General features: G+C 55.8%; 3 protein-coding genes across 8 annotated transcripts in view; 1 reads left to right on the top strand and 2 right to left on the bottom strand.

Moving 5' to 3' along the window:
- Positions 1-587: 587 nt before the first annotated feature.
- Positions 588-7903, bottom strand: CKAP2L (cytoskeleton associated protein 2 like). 2 transcript variants are annotated; one of them, XM_030463999.1, is made up of 9 exons: positions 7773-7903; positions 6687-6753; positions 4844-4910; positions 3390-4498; positions 2777-2969; positions 1954-2109; positions 1412-1475; positions 984-1131; positions 588-887 (listed from the first exon to the last, which is right to left on the bottom strand). In XM_030463999.1, the coding sequence occupies exons 1-9, from the start codon at positions 7810-7812 to the stop codon at positions 644-646; spliced, it is 2088 nt and encodes a 695-aa protein (XP_030319859.1). In that variant the 5' UTR covers positions 7813-7903; the 3' UTR covers positions 588-643. The 2 variants fall into 2 exon arrangements, with proteins under 2 accessions (XP_030319859.1, XP_030319858.1); XM_030463998.1 differs by lacking the exons at positions 4844-4910; positions 6687-6753; positions 7773-7903 and having other exon boundaries at positions 3390-4828.
- A 1119-nt stretch (positions 7904-9022) lies between these two features.
- LOC103525680 (interleukin-1 receptor antagonist protein-like) lies at positions 9023-10673 on the bottom strand. Its single transcript, XM_008490643.2, has 6 exons — positions 10593-10673; positions 10431-10479; positions 10158-10347; positions 9901-10071; positions 9642-9787; positions 9023-9512 (listed from the first exon to the last, which is right to left on the bottom strand). The coding sequence occupies exons 1-6, from the start codon at positions 10631-10633 to the stop codon at positions 9300-9302; spliced, it is 810 nt and encodes a 269-aa protein (XP_008488865.1). The 5' UTR covers positions 10634-10673; the 3' UTR covers positions 9023-9299.
- Positions 10674-12060: 1387 nt separating this feature from the next.
- Positions 12061-21358, top strand: part of OGDH (oxoglutarate dehydrogenase) — a 33969-nt gene continuing 24671 nt past the window's right edge. For 2 of the 5 annotated variants that reach the window (XM_030463947.1, XM_030463949.1), the window contains exons 1-2: positions 12061-12164; positions 15236-15484. In XM_030463947.1, the coding sequence (XP_030319807.1) occupies positions 15263-15484 (222 nt within the window). In that variant the 5' untranslated portion in view covers positions 12061-12164; positions 15236-15262. Of the gene's footprint in view, positions 12174-15232; positions 15485-21358 lie in introns of those variants that run through there. The other 3 variants (XM_030463948.1, XM_030463950.1, XM_008490646.2) reach the window with 3 other exon arrangements.

Below are 21358 nucleotides of genomic sequence, written 5' to 3'. Positions count from 1 at the left end.
GGAAAGAATGGGATGAGGAGAGAAAGGTGACATCGGGGATTTCCTCCTTTCCCCTCACCCTAGAGCAGAGAAATGGTGCCAGCCCCAGGGACAGGCTCCTGACCAGCAGCCCCAGCACCAAGGACTCAGCCATACCCAGGCGTCTGGTACCCTGGCCTGCTGCACCACAGGAACCTCAGCACCCCTCATGTGTGTTGCCTCCAGCCCCCTCAGGGTGGGTGGGGAAAGTGCTGGGTCCCACACTCCTCCATCCCCCCAGCACGGCCAGTGCTGCTGCCCATGGCTCTGTGTATGCCTCAGTGGGGAACACCCAGCTGCTCTGCAAGTAGGGCTCAATGTGGCTCTGGAGCAAATCCCTCAGAACATCGCTTCCAAAACCCAGGGAGGTGCCTGGAGCACTGCAGTCTGGCATCATTCCCCAGCAGGAGTCAAGGGTGGTCAGTCCTGGGGCTCCCAGCTGCTGACCTTGCACAGGGCCACACACATTCCACCTCTACTGCAAGTTTTTATATATATCTAAACCAGTGCTTACATGTTTGAAACAAGCTCATTACATGCTACTCCTACGTATTTACATCCCAGGGGTGATGAGAAGTCAATGGAGTGTGTGCAAGGAACCAAGCTTCCCCCCCCCAGGAACCTCTCAGGAGAACTCTGGAGGATACAAACTCAAACCCTCCAGCTCTGCCACCTCTGGCAAAGCTTTGTTTTTCCGGAAGAAGAACTGAGTCTCCTCCTCAGCATCCAGGAGTTCACTGAGGGAAGACACTACAGGGTCATGGTCCTTCAGCATATCTGGGTAGTGGCTCCCAGCCCCATCTATCCGCAGCGAGCGTCGCACTGGTGTCACGAATTTCAGCTCCTGGCCTTCTAGAAACTCCTTTCCTCTACAGGGAGGATAAGAACTTTTGGGTAAATCCTGCAGAGGATTCCCCCAGAGCAGAGAGGGTGCTTGCTGCCAGGCGAGGGCAGCTGAGCCTTACCTGGACGCAGACTTAACTTGTAACTTGATGGAGAGGGGCAGGCTGAGTGGGGGCCTCCTGGTAGGGCAGGGAGTTGCTGCCACATGCTGCTTCTCACTGGAGCAAGGTGTTGTAGGCTCCAAAGGAAGGGGATGCACAGCCTCGTCCCCTGGCAGGAGAGGAAAAGAGCAGCAGCTGCAGAGGAGTCACAACATCTTGACACAGGCAAGGGCACCTTGCTGTGGGGCTGTGATGGGCTGGAACCATCCCCAAGGAATCTTGCCCCATTTTTGAGATCAGATTTCCAGCCTTTCACAACCATCAGTCTCCATCAAAGTCAGCAGGGACACAGCATGCTGGGACAGACTAAAAACTGTGCTGCCTCCCTGCCTGCAGCAGCAGGGAACCCTGTCTGCCCATGCCACCCAGCCCCCGCATGTACTTGTTACCTCCTGATGTTTGGTCTGTAGCCTTCAAAATATCAAGGACAACTTCTCTGAGCTCCTGGAGTGGCTGCAGGAAAAGCAGAGAGCAGGTCAAGGCAGGCCTGACTTGGGAATGGAGTCTGGAGTTACAACTGAATAGGAGAAAAGGGTTCTGCTGCACTCTGAGCCCCTGTGCTGGAGACAGCAGCCAAAGGCTGCAGAATTTCCTTCTCTAAGCAAGATTATCAGCACACAGGCTTGGCAGGGTAAACCCCAGCAGATGCAGCAGTTCGGAATTCCAGCCCAGAGCTGCTGTCATGTTGGTTCCAGCTCCAACACAGCACAGGATGCGTGACCTTCCCATGCTCCCCAGTGCCTGTCTATGCCCACCCAACACCATCTGCTTAGCTGGTCCCGGGACACAATGGGACCAGCACCTCTAAAGGGCTTTTTCACCAGTGACTGGTGAAACTCAACTCATCCCAAAACCTGGCCTCTGGATCTCAAGCAAACCTGCTGGTGCAGAGAGAGAATATGAGGAGCAGCACAGCCCCCCCAGCACTCACCGCAGCACCCGCGCAGACTGCAGCTTTGTACAGCCCTGTCACATCAAAAGGACCATTCTGGGAAAGGAGTTTTGCTTTGCAGATCCAGAACTTGGCAAATTTCTCTGCCTGGGGCACACGGGACAGCAGGGCAGAGACCTCCTCTGCCTGGGCACCCTGCAAGGAGAAGGGCAGTGTCCTGGAGACAGCCAGAGGCATGGGGAGCCACCAGCATGGCACTGTGCTCCCAGTGCTCTCTAGGAAATGAGCCTCAGAAGAGTCAGGTTTGAAAGTCTCCTACATGACCATGGACAGAGAAGAAGTTTCTAGCTTCAGTTTTGCCCTTGGTAAAATGACTCTTGTATTTCAGAAAGACATGGAGGGACAGAGCGCTCAGTGGCACTCACAGAGCCACTAAACCACAGAGCAGGGCAAGTGGTCAGCTCTGCCAGATGTGGTGCCCCACAGCAGCTGTGAGGTCCACCAGGGAAGCACCTCAGGCTGGCTCCATCAGTCCATGCTGCTTCCACAGGAATTCCTGGTGCAGAACGCACGCTGGTCACCAGGACACTGGCAGGGACAGACATGCAGAGGTTTTGTTCCCATGCCCATAACCACATGACCAGGTTTTGTACCAGTTTCACCATGAGTGTATCTTGCTGCCTGCCCTTGGCCATTCCCTAACTCCATGAGGAGTTCTACTTTTCCTATACACAATGTTACCCCTGTGGCACCCACAGCAAGCAAGAGCACTTGCCCCAAACTCCTCTGTGCTGCTGGGGGGCATGGCCCTTCTGTCCTGGGATGTTCCAGGAGGAGGCTGTTCAAGCAGCTCCTTTCCTACCTCCTCAATGAGCTTCAGGCACTCAGTGAATATGTTGTTGATCTTTTCCAGGAGGAGCTGCTCTGGTTTCTCTTGCTTCTCTTTCTCCTTGGTACTTCTCCAGGACAGCTTTGCTGGCTGTTTCTGAAGCAGCATCATAGGTGGACGTTTGTATGTCTTGCCTTTGGATGCCAACCACTCCTGCAGCTGTTTCCTGTCAAAGGACGATGGGATCAGTGTTACCACCCCAGCACTTGCCAGGCTACTGGAATCCCCTTGGAATCTCCCTCCAGCCAACTCCAGCTGCCCAGAAAGAAGCAGCACCAGTACATCTATCCTTAAATGCATCCAAGCTCTAGGATGGGAAGGGAAATTCCTCAAGTTTAAGCATGCTCTGAAGAGAAAGAAGAGAAGCTGTGCACTCTCTTGCTTGCTAAATCAGTGGGAGAGGAACCCAGAGACTGCCAAATCTCAAGCCCTCCCTCCTCTGGGGCATCAAGCTCCAGACTGGCATTCACCAATTCAGGGACTTTGGACCCAGTTTCTGGTAGATTGGCACTGGTTCACCCAGTTAAACACTTTAACCTCTGCTGTCCCCTGGAGGTGAGGACAGTCAGCCAAGGCTGCCACTTACTTACGATCTGCAGCTGATGGGGTCCTGGGGACACGCCTGGCCTGGATCCCTCCTGGCTTGTGTGCCTCTGCTTTAAGTCTGTCTCCCCCACTCCTAAGACCACTCACAAGTGATGGAGTTTTGGAGCTGTGCGTGCTGCCTGGCTGGTTTTGGGTGACTGTCACTTGGGATGCTGCCTTGGCATCCTTCACAGCCCCCTTTTCCAGAGGCCTTTGCCACTGCAGGGTCCCACCTGCTTTCAGGCTGGGTGTTGGGTTTGTGGGCCTCCAGAGCCTGCTGCTGGCTGGAGGCTTTATGGAATTTCTTTTAACTTGAGGGGGCCCGCTGTGGTGCTCAAGGCCTCCTACAGGAAGCCTGCCCTGTGGCTTTACTCCAGCCTCCCTTGCTGGATGAGTTTTTTCCTGATTTGCCCCCATTTTTTTATGTAGCAAATTAGTAGAAGCAGAAAGTGACCAGGGGGGCTGCAGTAGCTGAGTTTTGACACTTGGTTTTTGAGACATGCTCTTGGAGCCTGGCAGAGGTTTCCTGAATTTATCCTGACTTGGCTCTTGCCTAGCCTGGTGGCTACTAATTCTGTCCTTTGGGCCCGTAACAGTTCTTGACATCATAACTGAGCTTTGCTTGTGAGCCAAGACTCTCTTGTTTCCAAGATTATTTCCATCAGACTTGAAAACCCTGTTCAGCACAGGTTGAGCAGACCCCTGTGCTTGGAGATTTTCCTTGTTGCAGACCAGCCTGTCCTGCAGGCCCTGGTTGAGGGAGGAAGGTGCCCTGGGAAGGGCATGGTCACTGTTGGCCAGAGGGGCTGCAGTGGTGACAGTCTCCTGTGAGGGCTTCTTGGTCCTCTTTGGATTTGGGCGAGTAGAGGTTGAGGTCAGGAGCCTCCCTCTGGGCTGGGTAGGGTGGCTCATGCTTGGCACGTGCCCCAGGGGAAGCTTTGTGCCCCTCCTTGGCTGCTCTGGTTGCACCACTGCTGCTCTCTGGGAGGTGTTTGAAGGTTTTTGCTGAGCAGTGTGACCAACATGCTGTGTGGATTTGACACCAGGCTTGCCATTCCTCTGAGGGCCCTTCACCACATTCCTGGAAACATCCTTCTTATTCCTGTCAACCTGGAGAGACAGAGAGAACCTCAGCCCTGAGGAGACCTCGGCTGGGGCAAACCTGAAAGCTTGGTCCTGCCTGTGGACCCCCGGTGAAGGTCTGCAATGACAAAGCAGGTGCTGACAAAACAACAATACAGCACCCACCAGTGTGTGGGTGGGTGGGTGGGTGGGTGGATCTTCCAGTGCTAAGTTCCTCTGAAAAATAATGAGTTGAATTATTGCCATCTCTTCAGCAGTCTGCTGACTGCCCCATCAGGGTCAGGAACTCAGCACTGAGTTCAGAGACCCTCTTCTGTCCAGACTCAATTCAAGCATGAAATACAAACCAAGATTCAGATGGTTTCTACTTACGTGCTGTAGTTTAGACACTGGTGCTAAGGCTGGATCCAGGCAATTTGTCTGGTTCTTCAAATAGGGTCTGTAGGAAAACAAACAAGATTTCAGGTTATTTAACAGCTGTTGCAGAAATTATTAAATGTCTGAACCACCACTGGGTTCCTCAGTCACAGGACCTTACAAGAAGTTTTAAGTCAAGGCTGTCAAGGAAGTAGCATTCATTCTTTTTCTTTTGTGTGGAAACAAAAACAACACAAAGCATCAACATCGAAGGTTGTCAGAAATGTTGTGGCTTCCACTGAGAACAGAAGTAACCAAAATGGTTTCCCCAGGCAGCAATGCCTGCAGGCAGGAACCAGCAATGGTTTGGAGGCCCCCAAGGCTGCTGCCTGGGGCTGGCTCCTGATTTCCCCATGCCCAGAGCCTGAGCCACCAGGGACTTAGGGCACCTGGGCCATGGTTTGCTCTGCCAGGGTGAGCTCCAGTGCTGGTTCACCAGCCCCTCAGCTGCCCGGGCCCCCCAGCCTCTCCTCCTCCTCCTCTCTGAACTGAAACCCTCCAGCTGCAGGACACTGCAGGGTTCTCCCACTCCTCTGCTCCAGAGCAGGCAGCTCAGCCTTTAGGGCAGATCGATGCCTCTGCAGATGTTTTTCTGTAACAAGAGTCTGAAGAGCTCAGGTATGGTCCTGTTTGATACACGAGCTGTACTATGCCATAAAAAATGAGCATGAATCTTCTCTGTTCTTTCACCTGGGACTGGTTTGTTCTTTATGGACTCTAATCCTACTTCCCATTATCTTCTTCCCAAGGAGAAGTTTTACAGTGTCCTTTGCAGTACAGCACCACAAGAAATACTCCCAGAGAGGTGCACCCTTTCAAGCATCCAGATCTGCCAGCACATCAGCAGCTTCAATCAGAGCTCTGCAGCAAGGTGCCTGCCTCCCTGCAGCCTGCAAGCAGTGTGTCTGCAGGGAGTGAGGAGCCAAGGCAGAGATGGGTTTCAGAGCTGTAACTCATTTAAGCCTGAACCACCCTTTCTCCTAGACAGAGTTCTGAAGCAGAGTTGTTGGCAGAATATCAACCAGTAGGAAACGTCAACAGGCAAACCACCCCTCTGCTCCTGCAGCCAGGCAGAGCCCCCTCTGGTTGGTGCCCTGAAAGCAGGGACACAAACACGAGTGAATTGCTGTGGAATGATGGGATGGGCTGGAAAAAGCCCTGGACATCCCAACTGTTCCCCCAGCACTGCCCAGGCCCCCCCACCCCATGTCCCTCATCCCCACATCCCCAGGGCTCTGAAACCCCTCCAGGGATGATGGGGACTCCAGCCCTGCCCTGGGCAGCCTGGGCCAGGCCCTGACAACCCTTTCCAGGCAGAAATTCTTCCCCAGCTCCAACCTAAACCTCCCCTGGCACAACTTGAGGTGTGCCAAAAGTTCCTCTTGTCCCATCCCTTGTTCCTTGGGAGCAGAGCCCGACCCCCCCTGGCTCCAACCTCCTCTCAGGGGCTTGCAGAGAGCCACAAGGTCTCCCCTCAGCCTCCTCTGCTCCAGGATCAACACCCCCAGGGCCCTCAGCTGCTCCTCACAACTTCTCCAGACCCTTCTCCTTCTGCTCCACACCCTTCCCCAGCTCCCTTGTCCTTCTCTGGACACCCCCAGCCCCTCTTTGTCTCTTTTCTGACCCAAAACTGAGGCCAGGATTGGAGGTGCAGCCTCAGCAGTGCCCAGCACAGGGGGGGAAGAAGGAGGTAGACACTGGCAAGGCAAGAAGCCAGCTTTACCTCAGGGAATCATTGTGTGATTTGGGTCAGGAGGTACCTTTACAGACCATCTAGCCCAGCATCCTCCCAACTTACTTTGCATTTGAGCATTTCAGCCTTTCTTTGGCTGTTACATCGTCCTGGAACCACCTTCTCCGCTCTCCTGCAAGAAGACAGTTGAAGAATGCATTGCACAACCACATTACTGAGCATGTACCCCATGCTCTCTGCCCCAGCCTGGCAATGCTGTTCCCAGAACTCCCAGAGCATTTCCACACATGTGATGCTGCCCAGAGTTTCAGCAGCACATCAGACCCAGAGCTCCCTGATGCTCATAGCACGTGATGCCACTGAAATCATGGGGCCTGGTCAATGTAAAGAGGAGAAGATGCTGCTGATCCCACTTTGGCTCTGTACCCCATAAGCCTGCACCCCACCGTGGCCAAGCCCTTTAACACAAGCAAGTGGGACAAGCAAGAGTGTCTTGACAGGAGACAACCCTGACAGCTTCAGTTTGGCTGTGTATACAGGACATCTCCTGGCAGGACAGCCTAGCCAGGCTGGGCTCCAGCAGTGCCTGTCCCCAGAAGTGTCAGCACTGTTCCTAAAGCTCTCTCACCCTCGTTTGATGGCCCAAGTGCCCAGGGCTCTCAAGCCTCCCTCCCGAGCCCTCTGCCCCCGAGAACATTGCACCCTAAGTCTTCCCAAGAGCAGCAGGGCACCCCTGTTGCCTCTGCTCTCCCCAGCACCTCACAGCCCACCCCAAGCCCCTCCACCCCAACCCACCTCCATGTGCACACTTTGGCTGTGCCCCTGCCCATCCCTTCAGGCATGAGCGTGCTCACCCCAGCCCTCCTCCCAAGGCTCCAGCAGCCACCCAGCCCCTCTGCTCCCCACACCAAGCTCGGCCCACCTGCCCCATAGGGCCACCCAAGCCTCTCTGGGATCCCCCCAAGTCCCGAGCCACCAGCAGCCTTCGTTCCAGGGGCACCCAGCACCCCCCATCCTCTCACGGCCCCTGTACCAGCGGGGTGTCCCCTCCCCGCAGAAGGTCTGTCCCCCACGGCCCTGCTCCACAGGGTCCCCCGGAGGCCCCTTCGTCCCTGTGAGTTCCTGTTCCCCCTCAGTGCCCCATCCCGCAGAGCCGCCCCGGTTCTCCTCCCTTGGCCCGCAGCCTCTCACCTCCCGCCGCAGCCGCAGCCGCAGCCCCGTCCCGCTCCATGCCGGGCGATCGCCTCAGCGCAGCCCGCGGCCCCTCCAAGGCCGCCGCCGCCAACCGCCGCCTCGCGCCTATTGGTCACCGCCTTCTTCAAACTGACCAATGGAGAGCGCCAAACCGCGGGCTCGTGCGGGGCGGTCGGGGAAGGAGGGCTGTGATTGGCTGGAGGAGGGAAGGGGGCGGGGGGCGGAGATGTGGGCGGGGCAGACTCGGGTTCCGCCAATTAGCATGCGGGGGCGGGGCTTGGCCTGGAAGGGGCCGCACACTGTCGTGTCGTGACATGTCGTGATGCCATGGCATGCCGTGCCGTGCCGTGCCGTGTCGTGTCACACCGTGTCACACCGTGTCATATCACGCTATGCCATATTATCTGTGCCAGCCCATGCCATGCCACCCGGTGCTGTGTCTCCTCATGACACACCAGGCCATGGCATGCCACCTGCTGCCATGTGATGCCATGTGACGTCATGCCATGTCACGCCATGTCACGCCACGCTGCACCATGTCAGGCCATGCCACACGGCACCAGACCATGTCATGCCCCAGGTGATGTCACACCACGCTGCGTGATGTCACAGCAGGCCATGGCTCACTGTGCCATGGGGGGGGTGGCAGTGGCAGTGCCTGGGACAGCAGCGGTCCTGGGTTGGTGGAGAATCTTTGGAAGAAAAGGGACATGTGAGCAATCCTGAGTGTCTGGCTTTAGGCAGAGTGAGCTGAGGGCCTCGAGGCCCAGCTGCAAGGTTCTTAAAGGATCAGCTCCGGGCAAAAGATAAGGGAGTTGGCAGCAGAAAAGAAGAAGAACAGGATGGGAAAGCATCACATAGACAGCACATAAACAGCTGTGTTTAACCAGTTAGATAGAGCCCTGTGGCATGTGAAGAATGTGTGGTACCAGTCAGCAATGTGCTTGTGTCATGTCATCACCCTGACTGTGTATAAAAGGGCTGCTGCTGCTCTCAGTAAAGGGCAGTACTGTGATTATATTGATCTGTGTGCTGTGCACTGCGCCCTTCCCGACACTGGGTGGCTTCAGGGTAGCCATGGGGGCTGAGGAGTCTGCCTGAGAGGTCGTGTCCCTCACCTTGAGCTTTGCACTCAAGCCCCAGAACCCCAAAAAGCCACCAGAAGAGACGATTTCCCACCCATAACCTTCTGCCCCCCACAACATTCAAGGCCCACTAGAGCAATGAGCTGAGCTGCATGTCCTGGAACACTTTTTATTCCCCTCTGTCCCCAGCAAATACCCCTAGTCACAAACCTGCAATGTTTGCAATAAATTAAAAACAAGGGACGGGCACAATAAATAAGTAGAAAAGCAAGAGGTGGGTACAATACATCAGTAAAATAGGGGTGATTTGGCCCACAGGGCCCAGAGCTGCTATTTCACCTGAAATAGATGGGAGTTCTGGGGGTCTGTACTTGGTACATACAGCAGCAAACTGGCGACTGCCAGTGGGGTGGTTGTGGGTGTGGGGCCACAGGTGCCCTCAGTGCCCACTCAGCTCGTAGGTGGCAATGTTGACCTGGTCAGGGTGGTTGGTGATGCTGACAGGCTGGCGTGGCTGCAGCGAGGTGCAGATAAACCACCCGGGGAAGGCGGCCGACTCGAAGCGGGTGGTGCCCTCGGTGGGGCTGTCCAGGCGGTAAAAGATGAAGCGAGTCAGCTCCACGCTCTCAATGTCCCTCCTGATGTCAGCTTCCTACAGCCAGAGAGGTGAGGGAAGGATGGAGACCCCAGCCACCCAGGGATGGACTTGGTGGGACCCCCTGGGGGTGCTGAGCATAGGACAGTGCCCCCATTCCCATTAGGGGTGGGACCCCCTGCTCACCTCCAGCTGCAGCACGGGCTCGGCCCCACTCATCACACAGGACATGTAGAGATGGTAGCCCTTGATGCCTAAGGCCACTGGAACTCGCCCAGCCCCCAGGCCACCCTCTGATGCCTGGGGACGGTACAGAGCAATGTTGAGCTTCACTGCAGAGAGAATGGACAAGATTAAGGGGTGGTCCTGCAGCTGTGGGGTGGTCTAAAAGGCTGTGGAGTGGTCCCAGGGTCAGGGATATTGGGTAGGGGTTCTGAGCCCTCACCTTTCCGTCCGGCCGAGGGTCCTTGCAGGTGCAGGGCCACCAGCTGGGTGGGTGACTCCAGCACGAAGCACTTATGGTCGATATCAAAGATGTCAAAGGACTGGGAGCGGGTGTAGCGATAGACGGGTGCCCCAGCGCAGCTGACCTCCATCCGCTGGAAGGAGACGGGCTCTGGGGGAGGAGAATGGTCAGGGCACTGCTGATACACCCAGAGCATCCCTCAAGAGCATCCCCTGGATGGAGGTGCAGCCCCTTACCAAAAACCCTGTCCAGGAAGCCCCCAAGGTCACTGTCAACAAAGTCCTCGTACGCGGGCCGCTTCAGGAGCTTGGCCGTGGCCACCACAAGGACAGCAGCCCGGCGAAAGGTCCAGGTGGGGTGTTCATTGGTCACTGTCACCTGGATGTCCACTTCAGACGATGTCATCTCTGAGTCCAGACGGAGTTTCTGGGGAGGGAAGAGATGGGGTGTGAGAGCCCAGCTTCCCCATTACAAGGGTCCCAAAGCCATCCCCACCACCCCAGTGTTACCTTCTGTGGGCAGAGGCCTTCAGTGCTATAAAATATCTCCTCGTTGAGGCTGCAAGGAAGAGAGGGATGGTGAAGTCAGGTCCGGAGAGATGGTGAAGCCATGGCCACTATGGTGTCAGGGTGGCATCATGTCTCAGGTTCCCCCAGCACGGCCATGCTTACCTGCTGCTCTCCAGCGTGTCCAGATCAGGGACGAATGCCATGGCTGCAAAAACCCGTGCAGAGACCTGCTGGTGTGGGTGGAGTGCTGCGCTGTATGCTGCCTGCTCCTGCCTGTCCTGCCGGCAGAGGAGCTTGGCTGCTGTCTCAGCATGGCCTCAGCACTGCCAGTTTTCAAGGGCTGCTGGAAGGAAGCACCGTCAGAGTGGGATTTCCACCTTTCGCAACACCCGGGTTTGGTAAGTTCCTCCAGGGAAGGCCAGGGGGTTGGCTGCCCATGAACAGCACCGTGGCGCTGGGCAAGGGGCTGAGCATGGGGCAGAGGATGGGGATACTCTGGGGCTGCTGTGTGGGGCTGCTGACCCACCACAGCCCCATCCCTGTCCCCACCCCTGTCCCCATGGCAGTGACAGCCATGGCACCCGCTCTCACAGCCACCCGCAGCCGCCCTGGGAGGAGCTGATGTCGCAAGTGCTGAAGCTCCAGTTTCCTCACAGCTTCCTCTTTGCTGCCAGGCCAGGCAGAGAGTGCCCTCTGTCCCCTGTTCTGTCCCCACTATCCCAATGTCCAGGGGTCACAGGACCCCACTGTCCACTCAGTCCCTCGTGCCCACTGGTACCACCCTACAGACGTGGTCTTTGGAGATGGGGGATCAGGGGCCTTGGGGACGCTCCTTGTCCCACCCTGCTCCCTGCAGGATGCTCCGTGCCTATCGGGGTGTCCCGGTTGCATCACTGCGGCCAGGCCGGGGATGTGGGTGGCCAGGCTTACGTGGCTGCAGGCTATCAGGGTTTTTCCTGGTGCCTATTTCACTTCCTGTCTGTTTCCCAGGCCTCTCTCAGGGCTGGCCCGGCTGTGATTCACCCGGGGTGAAACCACTCCAGCCCCAGAATGCCCCGGCCCTGCGCTGCCCATCCCTGCCCACACCACAGCCCACTCTGCCAGGACCCCCACACGGCCCCATGGCTGCCATTGACCCCTGGCCGTGCCTGAAGGACTGGGGTGGCCCAGGTCATGAAGATCTCTGATGCCAGAGGATTGCCCACACCACAGTGGGGGTGCCCACCCCATGTGAGAGCCCCCCAGCCTGTGATGACAGTCCCAGGTCATGGCGGTGCCATAGCAAGGTCCCCAGGCCATGGCAAGGGTCCCCAGCCTGTGGTGAGGGTCTCCAGGACATGGCGGTGTCCCTGGGACACAGCAAAGTCCCCAGGCCATACCGGGGGTCCCCAGATCATGCTGAGAGGTTCCCAGGCCACACTGGGTGTCCTCAGGCCGTACCGGGGTACACGGGACATCCCCGGGGTTCCTAGGGAGCGGTGAGGATCCCCACTTCCAGGCGGGGTCCCCCGGTACCCGGGTTACGGCGGTAACCATGGCGACCGCCCCTCCGCCTGGCCCCGCCCCTCGGGCTCTGCCTCCCGGTGCCCGTCGAGGCGGGGGGCGGGGCCACGCCGTGACGCAGTGCGCGAGAGGCTGAGGGGCGGGGCCACGCCGTGACGCAGCGCGCGGGCGGGGCGCAGCCGGCGGTCGGTGCCACTCTCAGAGCCGGGGTCGCGCGCGGGGCGGACGGAGGTGCGAGAGGTACCGGGCGGGAAAGGAGGGGACCCGGGCGGGCGGCGAGGCTGCGGCACGACGCGGCGGTTCGGGGCGAGGGCCGGGGCCGGAGGGAGCGGGAGGCCGCTCCGGGGGACAACGGCCGCTCCCCGGTGTCCTTGGCGCCTCTGCCCGGGCGCCGCGGGGAGGGGCCGCGCGGACGGGCAGCTGGCGCGGCCAATGGGAGGGCGGCTCGAGGCCTCGGCCCGCTGCTATTGGCGGGGAGCGGCTCGAAGCCCGGGCGGCGGCGGCGGGCGCTGATTGGCTGCAGCGGAGGGGGGGGCGGGCCCAGCGCGCCCGCGCCTTTGTAGAGCCGCGCGCGGCGTGGGGGGGTCCCGCAGCCCCTTCCTCATTGACCCCCATAGCAACAACCCCCATAGCAACAACCCCCATAGCAACAACCCCCATAGCAACAACCCCCATGGCAACACCCCCTCCATGGCAACACCCCCTCCATGGCAACACCCCCCCATGGCAACACCCCCCCCCATGGCAACAACCCCCCCATGGCAACAACCCCCCCATGGCAACAACCCCCCCATGGCAACACCCCCTCCATGGCAACAACCCCCCCATAGCAACAACCCCCCCCATGGCAACACCCTCCCCATGGCAACAACCCCCCCATGGCAACAACTCCCATGGCAACACCCGTCCCATGGCAACAACCCCCCCATGGCAAGCTCCTGGGGTGCCCGGGACCCCTCCACGGAGCTCTCTCGGCATCCCTGGAACCTCCCCTCCGCCCTGCCCGTGTTTTGGGGGGTTTGAAGCCAAAAAGGGGAATTTTCAGCTAACTGCCTTTGGAGCTGCTGTCCCGGGTTTGCCAGAGGTCAAATTTAGTTCCTTAATCTGTGTAGCAGAACGCTGTTGCCCGGGCCAGCATTGATTTGTGGTGAATGTTTCTGTGGTGAGATTTGGGCTGTGATGTGGCTGTTGCCAGGACGGTGCAGCCTCCCGGCCCGGGCTGTGCCTCCTCAGGCCCCGGCAGCTGTAACTGCGGGGTGACCTTCGTGTCCACGTGTGGCCCCCATGTCTCAGCTGTGCTTTCCTATGCCCTTCCTTCCAGTCCTGCTGCTCCAGTTGGAATTACCTCATAAACATCTTTGCTCTGAGCTAGACCTGGTTTGTGGCCCGGCCTGGGCTCCTGCACCATTAGGAAGCCAACCCTCTCTATGGGAGGCCCTGAAAACTCTCCTGATTCTGCTCATTTTGGGTCAAACCCTGGCATTAACTCAGCTGTTCTCCAGAGAGGTCACCAGGACCTGCTGGAGGGCAGCACTGAAACCAGACACCAAAGCCCGAGCTCCTGCCAACGCTTTTGCCCTAAAGCTTTTTTCCCCTGCAGTGGGTGCCTGGACACTTGCACCTGGTTCAGTCAGTTCTGTAAAATACCTGTGTGTTTTGCTGCCTAATTCAAAGGAGGGAAAGATGGGAAAACCTCTGGTGCTGCCACCCTTGCTGTCCTGGTCTGACTGCAGGCAGAAGAGAGCAAGCAGCGTGGGAAGCACGAGTGGTCTTTCCCCTGGGTAAATCTGTATAACCCTCTGGCTCAAGTAAGAGTGACCCAAAGTCTTCCTCAGGCTCTTGGGTTTTGAGGCAGAAGTGTGGCTGCAGCCCTGCCCAGTAGCCCTAGCTAGATTCAACAAGGCAAACCCAGAAACCTGGCTGATGAAACCCTGGTAATGAGGGTGTGTTTATTTCCCCAGTCCACTGTGAAACTTGGTTTTAATCTGGTGAACACGATAGCTGCTTTGACATTGGGTTGCTCCTTGTTAAACTGTTTGGGGATATGGAAACCAACCACTTGGGTCACCTCCAGCCTTGGGTCCTGCCTCCTGTAGGAGCAGCTGGGTGGAAAGGGCAACTCCAAGAAGAGCTGTCTTTAAGTGCCAGCACCTCTGAGTTGTTTGTGCTCCAGCACTTTCCTCCAGGTCACTTTCCCTTGAGCTGTGAGTGTCAGTCGGATGTCTGTGACCAGGAACATGGTTAACCCCAGGCCTCCCTGTCCACACAGGGCTGCGCTCCACCAAGATCTGCAAGGTGGATGTTTCTGGGGGACCTTTGAGAGGTCCCACACCAGCTCCTGGTTCCTTTTCTGGGTTCTCTGGGCAGGGGAGAGCCCTTCTTTGGGTCTTTCAGCTGCCTTGGCTCTGAGTTTTGAAGGAGAAGTGATGAAGCAGTCTGTCCTGGATCCCACATCCCAAGTGCTTTGCACCACCATAGGTTTTTTCTTCCCAGCTTTATTCCTGTGCATGTAACATGAACAGGCAAGGAGAAAACTGTGGCCAAGCAAAGTGTCTGTGAGGTAACAGCAAAAATCAAAGTCAAAAACCACCTGTGTGAGAGAGAATCCAATGGAAGAAGCTTCTGTGCTGGGTTGGCATGATCAGTTGTCCTCCTGTGGCTTGGGCAGACCTGGAGGATCATGTCCTGCTGATGTGAAGGAAAACAGTGTTCAGCATTAGAACCCAGCTGGTGACAGGGTTTTTTTCTAGCACCCTCTGGGCAGGGTGCTTTAAAGTGTTTTTCTTTTAACTCCTACAACATCCCTGCAAAGGGGAAGTTGAAGGGCTGAAGTGTCCAACTCCTGTGGGAATCTGAGCTGCAGGGAAAGGATCTTCCTGTCAGGATTTTTCTGATTTTTCCTTATGCTGTGAATATGGGCTGTGTTTCACTGTCAGGCATGCCTGATTCTGTACCAAGGTGCTGATGTCAAAAGGTGCAGGTGGCTTTGATGTGCAGTGGCTTGTTTGAGGTTAGCACTGGGTATCTCAGAACAAGTCTGCTTTTCACTGCTGTGTCAGGGGAGATGGAGGCCCTGTGCTGGCAGGGCCAGGGGGGGCAGACTCAGCTGTGCTGGGATTCTTCAGCAAATACTTTTCCATCCATCGAGGGCTCAGCTGTGGGACAGGGTGCATGGGTTAATCCGAATTAAAAACTGATCCTAAGATCAGTTCTCTGAGCTTGGGGCTGGCAGGGGACAGAAGAGGGTGGCCTGTGCTTTCCTGTAATAATTTCTAACCCAGCTTTTCCTTCTTTCCCCACAGGAACTGGTGTGAGGTGACAGAACAAACATGCTTAACTTAAGGACTTGTGCAGCAAAGCTGAGGCCGTTGACGGCCTCGCAGACTGTAAAGACACTTTCCCAACACAGGCCAGCAGCACCCAGGACGTTCCAACAGGTCAGGTGCTACAGTGCACCAGTGGCTGCTGAGCCTTTTTTGAGTGGGACTAGTTCAAACTACGTGGAGGAAATGTATTATGCTTGGCTGGAAAATCCCAAAAGTGTACATAAGGTAAGGAGCAACCTGGCCAGGATATTGGCTTCTCTGTGTCTGAGCAGTGGGTTCAGGTAGGTGCACACCCCCCCAGGAGGACTGAATTCAGCCAGAGGGGCTGGATGGTTGTGGATGGTCCTTCTGCCTTGCCATGCCCTGAACAAATGACAGCGATTCCTGGAGCAAGAACCAAGAGGAGTTTCTCTGTCCAAGAGGGAACACCGTGGGCTTGTGGGACGGAGGCAGCATCCTGGATCACAAATGGATACAAGGACAGCCTTCTCCTGGGAATCCACCTTTAACAAGCTCCCAACGATTGTTTTTTTATTTTTTCCCCAGCTCTGATGGCTCATCAGTGGTGTTTGTGGGAGTGCAGGATGGGATGGAAGCAGGGAGGGTGTTCACACCTTGACTGGTTTTCCTTTTCTCTTCAGGCACGGATGGTGTTATGTGTTGGGGTGGATGGGCTGTAGCTAAGCTTGACTTAGAGTTCTTGTGCATAAAGCTGCTGATGTGCAGCCTGGGAGGGGACTGGGTCTGGTGGCCAGAGGGATTTCCACCAGCTGCTCCCAAACTTAAAATTAGGTGAGCAGCCCTGCCACGGGCAGTGGTGTGCAGAGGTCTGGATTGATCTGAGGTACAGGAGTTCCTCTGGTGAGGACAGCTCTAACATGGAGCCCAGCAGGTGAGGTCTGCACGGGGAAGAGGATTTCTGAAACCCAGGTGCATTTTCCCCCATCCCCATTGTTTCATAAAAATATGTTCTTATAGTGACCAAGTCTTGGCATTCCCCAGAGAGTTTTTAAGACAGTCTCATACATGTCCTGATGTAGGGCAGGGATTTTCTTTATTCAGCAGCACATGAGCAGTCTGCAAAGCAGGACATGGTGTTTAAATGAGCAGTCAAGGGTGAGTAAGGAATTTCCCACTCACTGTGGGATTGCTGAGTGTGTGTTTAATGACACTGATCCTGTGCATCCAAAACACACAGCCTGCAGGGTGCTGTACAGGTCTTGAGGTGGGATCAAAGCAGGATTTTCACAAATACTGACTTTATGCTGCTTTTGATGCCCACGGGGAGCTGAGCCAAACAGTACAGACTGGGGAAGCAAGTAGTGTGTTCAGGTTGTGCCTGGTGTAAAATGGTGGCTTGAAAGCTACCTGAGCACACATATGTGGTGCAGCCCAGGCCTTTAGAAGAGGAATGTTGCATTAAAAGCCACAAAGCCAACTGCTGTAATCTAACCTGAAAATGAGTGAGGGCACAACTGTCTTTGGCATAGAGTCTCCATGGTTTGGTAGTGGCTCTTTGGTCTACAGACACTGCTCAGTCTTGGAGGTCTCTCTGAGCTGATAGGAGAGTAAATATCAAGGGGGGCAGGTGGCTCGGAGGAGTGTTTGGGTCCTAAGGCCAGACCTCCACATCTCTTCTGCTCTTTTCTCCTCTCTGATGCAGCTTCACCAGCTCATCCTTCAGCTGGCAGTGCATGCCAGGAGTCCTACTCTCTTGGCTGAATAAATTCAGGGAGTGTAGTTGGAAGCAGCCTCTGGAGCCTCTGCCTTGGTGTGGATGGCTTCAAGACATCCAGCATCAAGATCAGACCAGGTCACTCAGTGTCTTGTTTACTCAAGTGTTGAGCACCTACAGGGTGGAAGTTCCACCACCTCGTCAGGCCCCCAGTCCAATGTTTGTGGTGAAGAATTGCAAGTGTGTGTTATTCACCCTGGGAATCAATGTCCCTTGAAGGGCTTTAAGTGCTCAATGAGCAGTGCAGGAGCTGATGTAAGATTTTGCCTTCAGCCTGGCTGGGAGTGGTTTGTGGCAGTAGAAGAAAAATTCTGAAATTCAAACAGGGTCTTTCTTGTTGCCAGGAAGCAAATCTGATGCCAATAGTGTAAAAAGCATGTCTTAGTGATTCCTTTTTAACCAAAATCAAGCTGGTGTCCTCTGTGGTAGAAAGGGAGTTGGACTAGGTGATCTTTGAAGGTCAGAATCATTGTATCTCAGACTGGTTTGGGTTGGAAGGGACCTTAAAGATCATCTAGCTCCACCCCCTGCCATGGTCAGGGTCACCTTCCACCAGCCCAGGGTGCTCCAAGCCCCATCCAACCTGACCTGAGACACTGCCAGGGATGGGGCAGCCACAGCTTCTCTGGGCAACCTGGGCCAGGGGCTCAGCACCCTCACCCCAAAGAATTTCTTCCTAAGACCTCATCTCAATCTTCCCTCTTTCAACTTGAAGCCATATCCCCTTGTCCCGTCTCTCCATGTCCTTCTAAAAAGTCCCTCTCCATACATACTTCCTTGCTGCTGAAGCAGGAGGTGTTGCCAAAGAATTTCCTCCTAATGTCTCGCCATCCTGACACCAAATTTTCCTCCTAATGTCCAAACTAAATCTCCTCTCTTTAAGCTTGAAACCATCCCCCATGCTCCATCCCTCCACATCCTTGTCCAAAGTCCCTCCCAGCTTTCTTGGAGCTGCTTCAGGCACTGAAAAGTGCTTTGTAAAATCCGGCTCCAGCTCCCAAAGTTTAGTGGTGGTGTTGATACCTGATGTTTGGTGTGGACTTTGCTGGTGCTCCCTGATGCACTTGGCCCTCACACTGACTTTTCTGAGTGGATCCCATCTTGTTCCAGTGACCCTGCTACCAAGATCCCTTCCTAGCCCCCAGCTTCACTGCTTTCTCCTCTCCACTCTTTTTTATGGCTCACCCTGTCCTGACTGGAACACCGAGCCTGGGATTGGGGTTGTGGCCATCCCTGGTCCTGGCTCACAATCAGCCCCTCTCAGCCCCTGTCCTGCCTGGCATGCCAGTGGAATGTGTCACCCTCTGTCCCTGGGAGGCTTTGGCCTCCATCCCAGTGGATGTAGGGTCAGATGTGAGGGTGGTGTTCCCAAAACCAGCGAGGCTGTCACGCGGGCCTGGCTTATCTGTTCCATGCAGGGAGCAGGGCCTGGCTGCACCTCCCCTGGCTGCTGTCTGCTGGTGGGGGCAAGAGGCTCAGCCAGGGAAGAGCTGGGGAATTTTTGCCATTGTCACCAAAACCCTACAAGACATTCAGCTGACACTGCTGTCTGGCTGAGTAAATTCATTCATGTCTGGTGAGCAGAGCTGGGGTAAAGAGGAGGTGAGGGTGGTGGTGGGCTGCTCAGAGTCTTGTGCTACTTCTGGCACCCTTCCCCTGGGAGCTGGGACACTGCTCCTGCTCCCTCCTTGTCACCTTGGGCACAGCCCACACGTCACCCCAGCACCCTGAGCAAATCACTCACTTTGAGGCAGGTGGCCAGAAGTAGGAGCTACCTGCAGTGGTACATCTGCCAGAGGTTCAGCTCTTCCTAAAGAGCAGCCCCTGTGTTCAAGTTGAGCTGATGGATATACACCAGACCACCTTTAACATGGACTCCCTGGCAGTGTCTTACACCAGGCTGGATGGAGCTTGGAGCAGCCTGGTCTAGTGGAAGGTGTTCCTGCCCATGGCAGTGGGGTAGACCTTGGTGATCTTTAAAGTCCCTTCCAACCTGAAACAGCTACTGTTTTCTAATATGCCATTTCTGCATGGCCATGCCCCTACTGGGCCCCAGGGAGGTGCCCTTGCTGTGACCTTTGCTGTGACCTTTGCAATCCTGCTCACAAAAAGGGGCCCAGGTGAAATTTGGTAGGGGTCACATTAAGAGTTTGAAATACTGGGGTTTCATCCCCCATCTTCAGCAGTGAGTTACCAACGAATTGAATGTTCTTGTTTATGTTGCTAAGGGCCAAGGTGATGTGCATAGTCAGTTAATGCCTTAGTGATGTTTATTGGGGTACCCTCAGCAAAAGTTTGTGAATTTGATTCAGGCTTCTTCCAGCCTTAAGCTCTGAATATAGAATCATCAAATCCCAGCCTCGTTTGACTTTGAATAGACCTTAAAGATGATCCAGTCCCTACGCCCTGCCATGGTCAGGGACACCTTCCACAGCCCAGGGTGCTCCAAGCCCCATCCAACCTTCAACACTGCCAGGGATGGGGCAGCCACAGCTTCTGGGGGCACCCTGGGCTAGGGGCTCAGCACCCTCACACCAGAGAATGTCTTCCTAAGATCTCATCTAAATCTTCCCTCTTTCAGCTTGAAACCATCCTCCCTTGTTGCATCTCCCAGTCTGGAGCAGCCCCAGCCCAATCTGGGGAGACCTGTGTGAGTGAGAAATGTCACCTCCCCCCTCGCCTCACCTTCCAAGTGGCTTTGTGGTGGAGGCTGGGACCCCCCTGTGTTCTCCAGGAGCTAAGTCTGATAAACTGACAGTCACACTGACAGTGCCCCCTGTGCTGGGCACTGCTGAGGCTGCACCTCCAATCCTGAGCTCAGTTTTGGGTCAGAAAAGAGACAAAGAGGGGCTGGGGGTGTCCAGAGAAGGGCAAGGGAGCTGGGGAAGGGTGTGGAGCAGAAGGAGAAGGGTCTGGAGAAGTTGTGAGGAGCAGCTGAGGGCCCTGGGGGTGCTGATCCTGGAGCAGAGGAGGCTGAGGGGAGACCTTGTGGCTCTCTGCAAGCCCCTGAGAGGAGGTTGGAGCCAGGGGGGGTCGGGCTCTGCTCCCCAGGAACAAGGGATGGGACAAGAGGAACTTTGGGCACAACTCAAGTTGTGCCAGGGGAGGTTTAGGTTGGAGCTGGGGAAGAATTTCTGCCTGGAAAGGGTTGTCAGGGCCTGGCCCAGGCTGCCCAGGGCAGGGCTGGAGTCCCCATCATCCCTGGAGGGGTTTCAGAGCCTGGGGATGTGGGGATGAGGGACATGGGGTGGGGGGGCCTGGGCAGTGCTGGGGGAATGATTGGCTGGAGGATCTGAAAAGTGTTCTTTTCACCCCATTTCAAATGATTCTGTGATTCTAAAATAAGTGAAAGATGGTGGTTTCTCCTGGTGAGATGGTTTGGTGCTGTTCTTGGCAAAAGAGCCAGCGTTGAGTTGGGTGCTCAGAGCTGAAGTCCCTCTGAAGCTTGACCTCTCCAGGCTTGGTGCAGCCAGCTGCCTCTCCCAGCCACAGGAATGGAGGCACAGAGCCAGTCTGGGCCCAGACCTCATGCTGTGGCTGTGGTGGGGCATGTGGCTGTGGTATGGTCACAGCATGGCCCCAGAACCATGGTACTCTTCAGTGTGCCATGACCTCGGGGCTGACTGCTTGCCTGGGAGCAGGGAGGTGGCTTTGAGCCCTCTTCATTAAAATGAGATGAAACTGAGCTCTCTTACAACCTATAGATATATAAAATATCCCATATACAGAAGAGCTGGAGGAGCACTGGTAGGGCTGCTGTGGGCACAGAGAGGGATGAAGGGGAATAACCCCGGGAGCTTGATGGCTGCAGGGCTGGAGGAAGGCAGTGTCCTTCCCTCGGCAGAGTGGGGGATGTGGTGTGGCTGCCCAGGATCTCTCACAGGATATATCGGCTCCAGAGGCACCTCTGTGGCTCACAAGAAAGCCCCAGGCTGGCTTTCACGTGCCCTTGATTTTGAAACCACATCAGCAACTTGAAAGCTGACATTTTTATAGCTCTTATCAGGGCCCCAACCTTCACTGGGGGCAAAGCCCACAGTCAGGCAGCCTGAAACAGCTGTAATTATATTGGGCAATAAAGGATTTAGTGAAAGTGTCTGACCTGACTGAGATGGTGCCCCACCTTGTTTGGAGAGCTTAAAGTCAACTTTTTCCTTTCAGAACTGAAGAGAATTGCATCTCTGAGTGGTTAATATTGCTGAGTGTCAGAAGGGAGAAGGTCATAAAGGCAACACCTCTGCCTCGTGGCTTTTCCCCCAGCACCACTTGCTAGCCCCTGCCCTGGGCCAGTGCATGCTCTCTCTCTCCTGGCTATTTCCTAGTACATTAAACAACTTGAACAGAACACCCAAGCAACTTCACAG

This window comes from Calypte anna, chromosome 22 (assembly GCF_003957555.1).
Source record: "Calypte anna isolate BGI_N300 chromosome 22, bCalAnn1_v1.p, whole genome shotgun sequence".
Lineage (NCBI taxonomy): Eukaryota > Metazoa > Chordata > Aves > Apodiformes > Trochilidae > Calypte > Calypte anna.
This window is presented reverse-complemented; position numbering and strand designations above follow the sequence as displayed.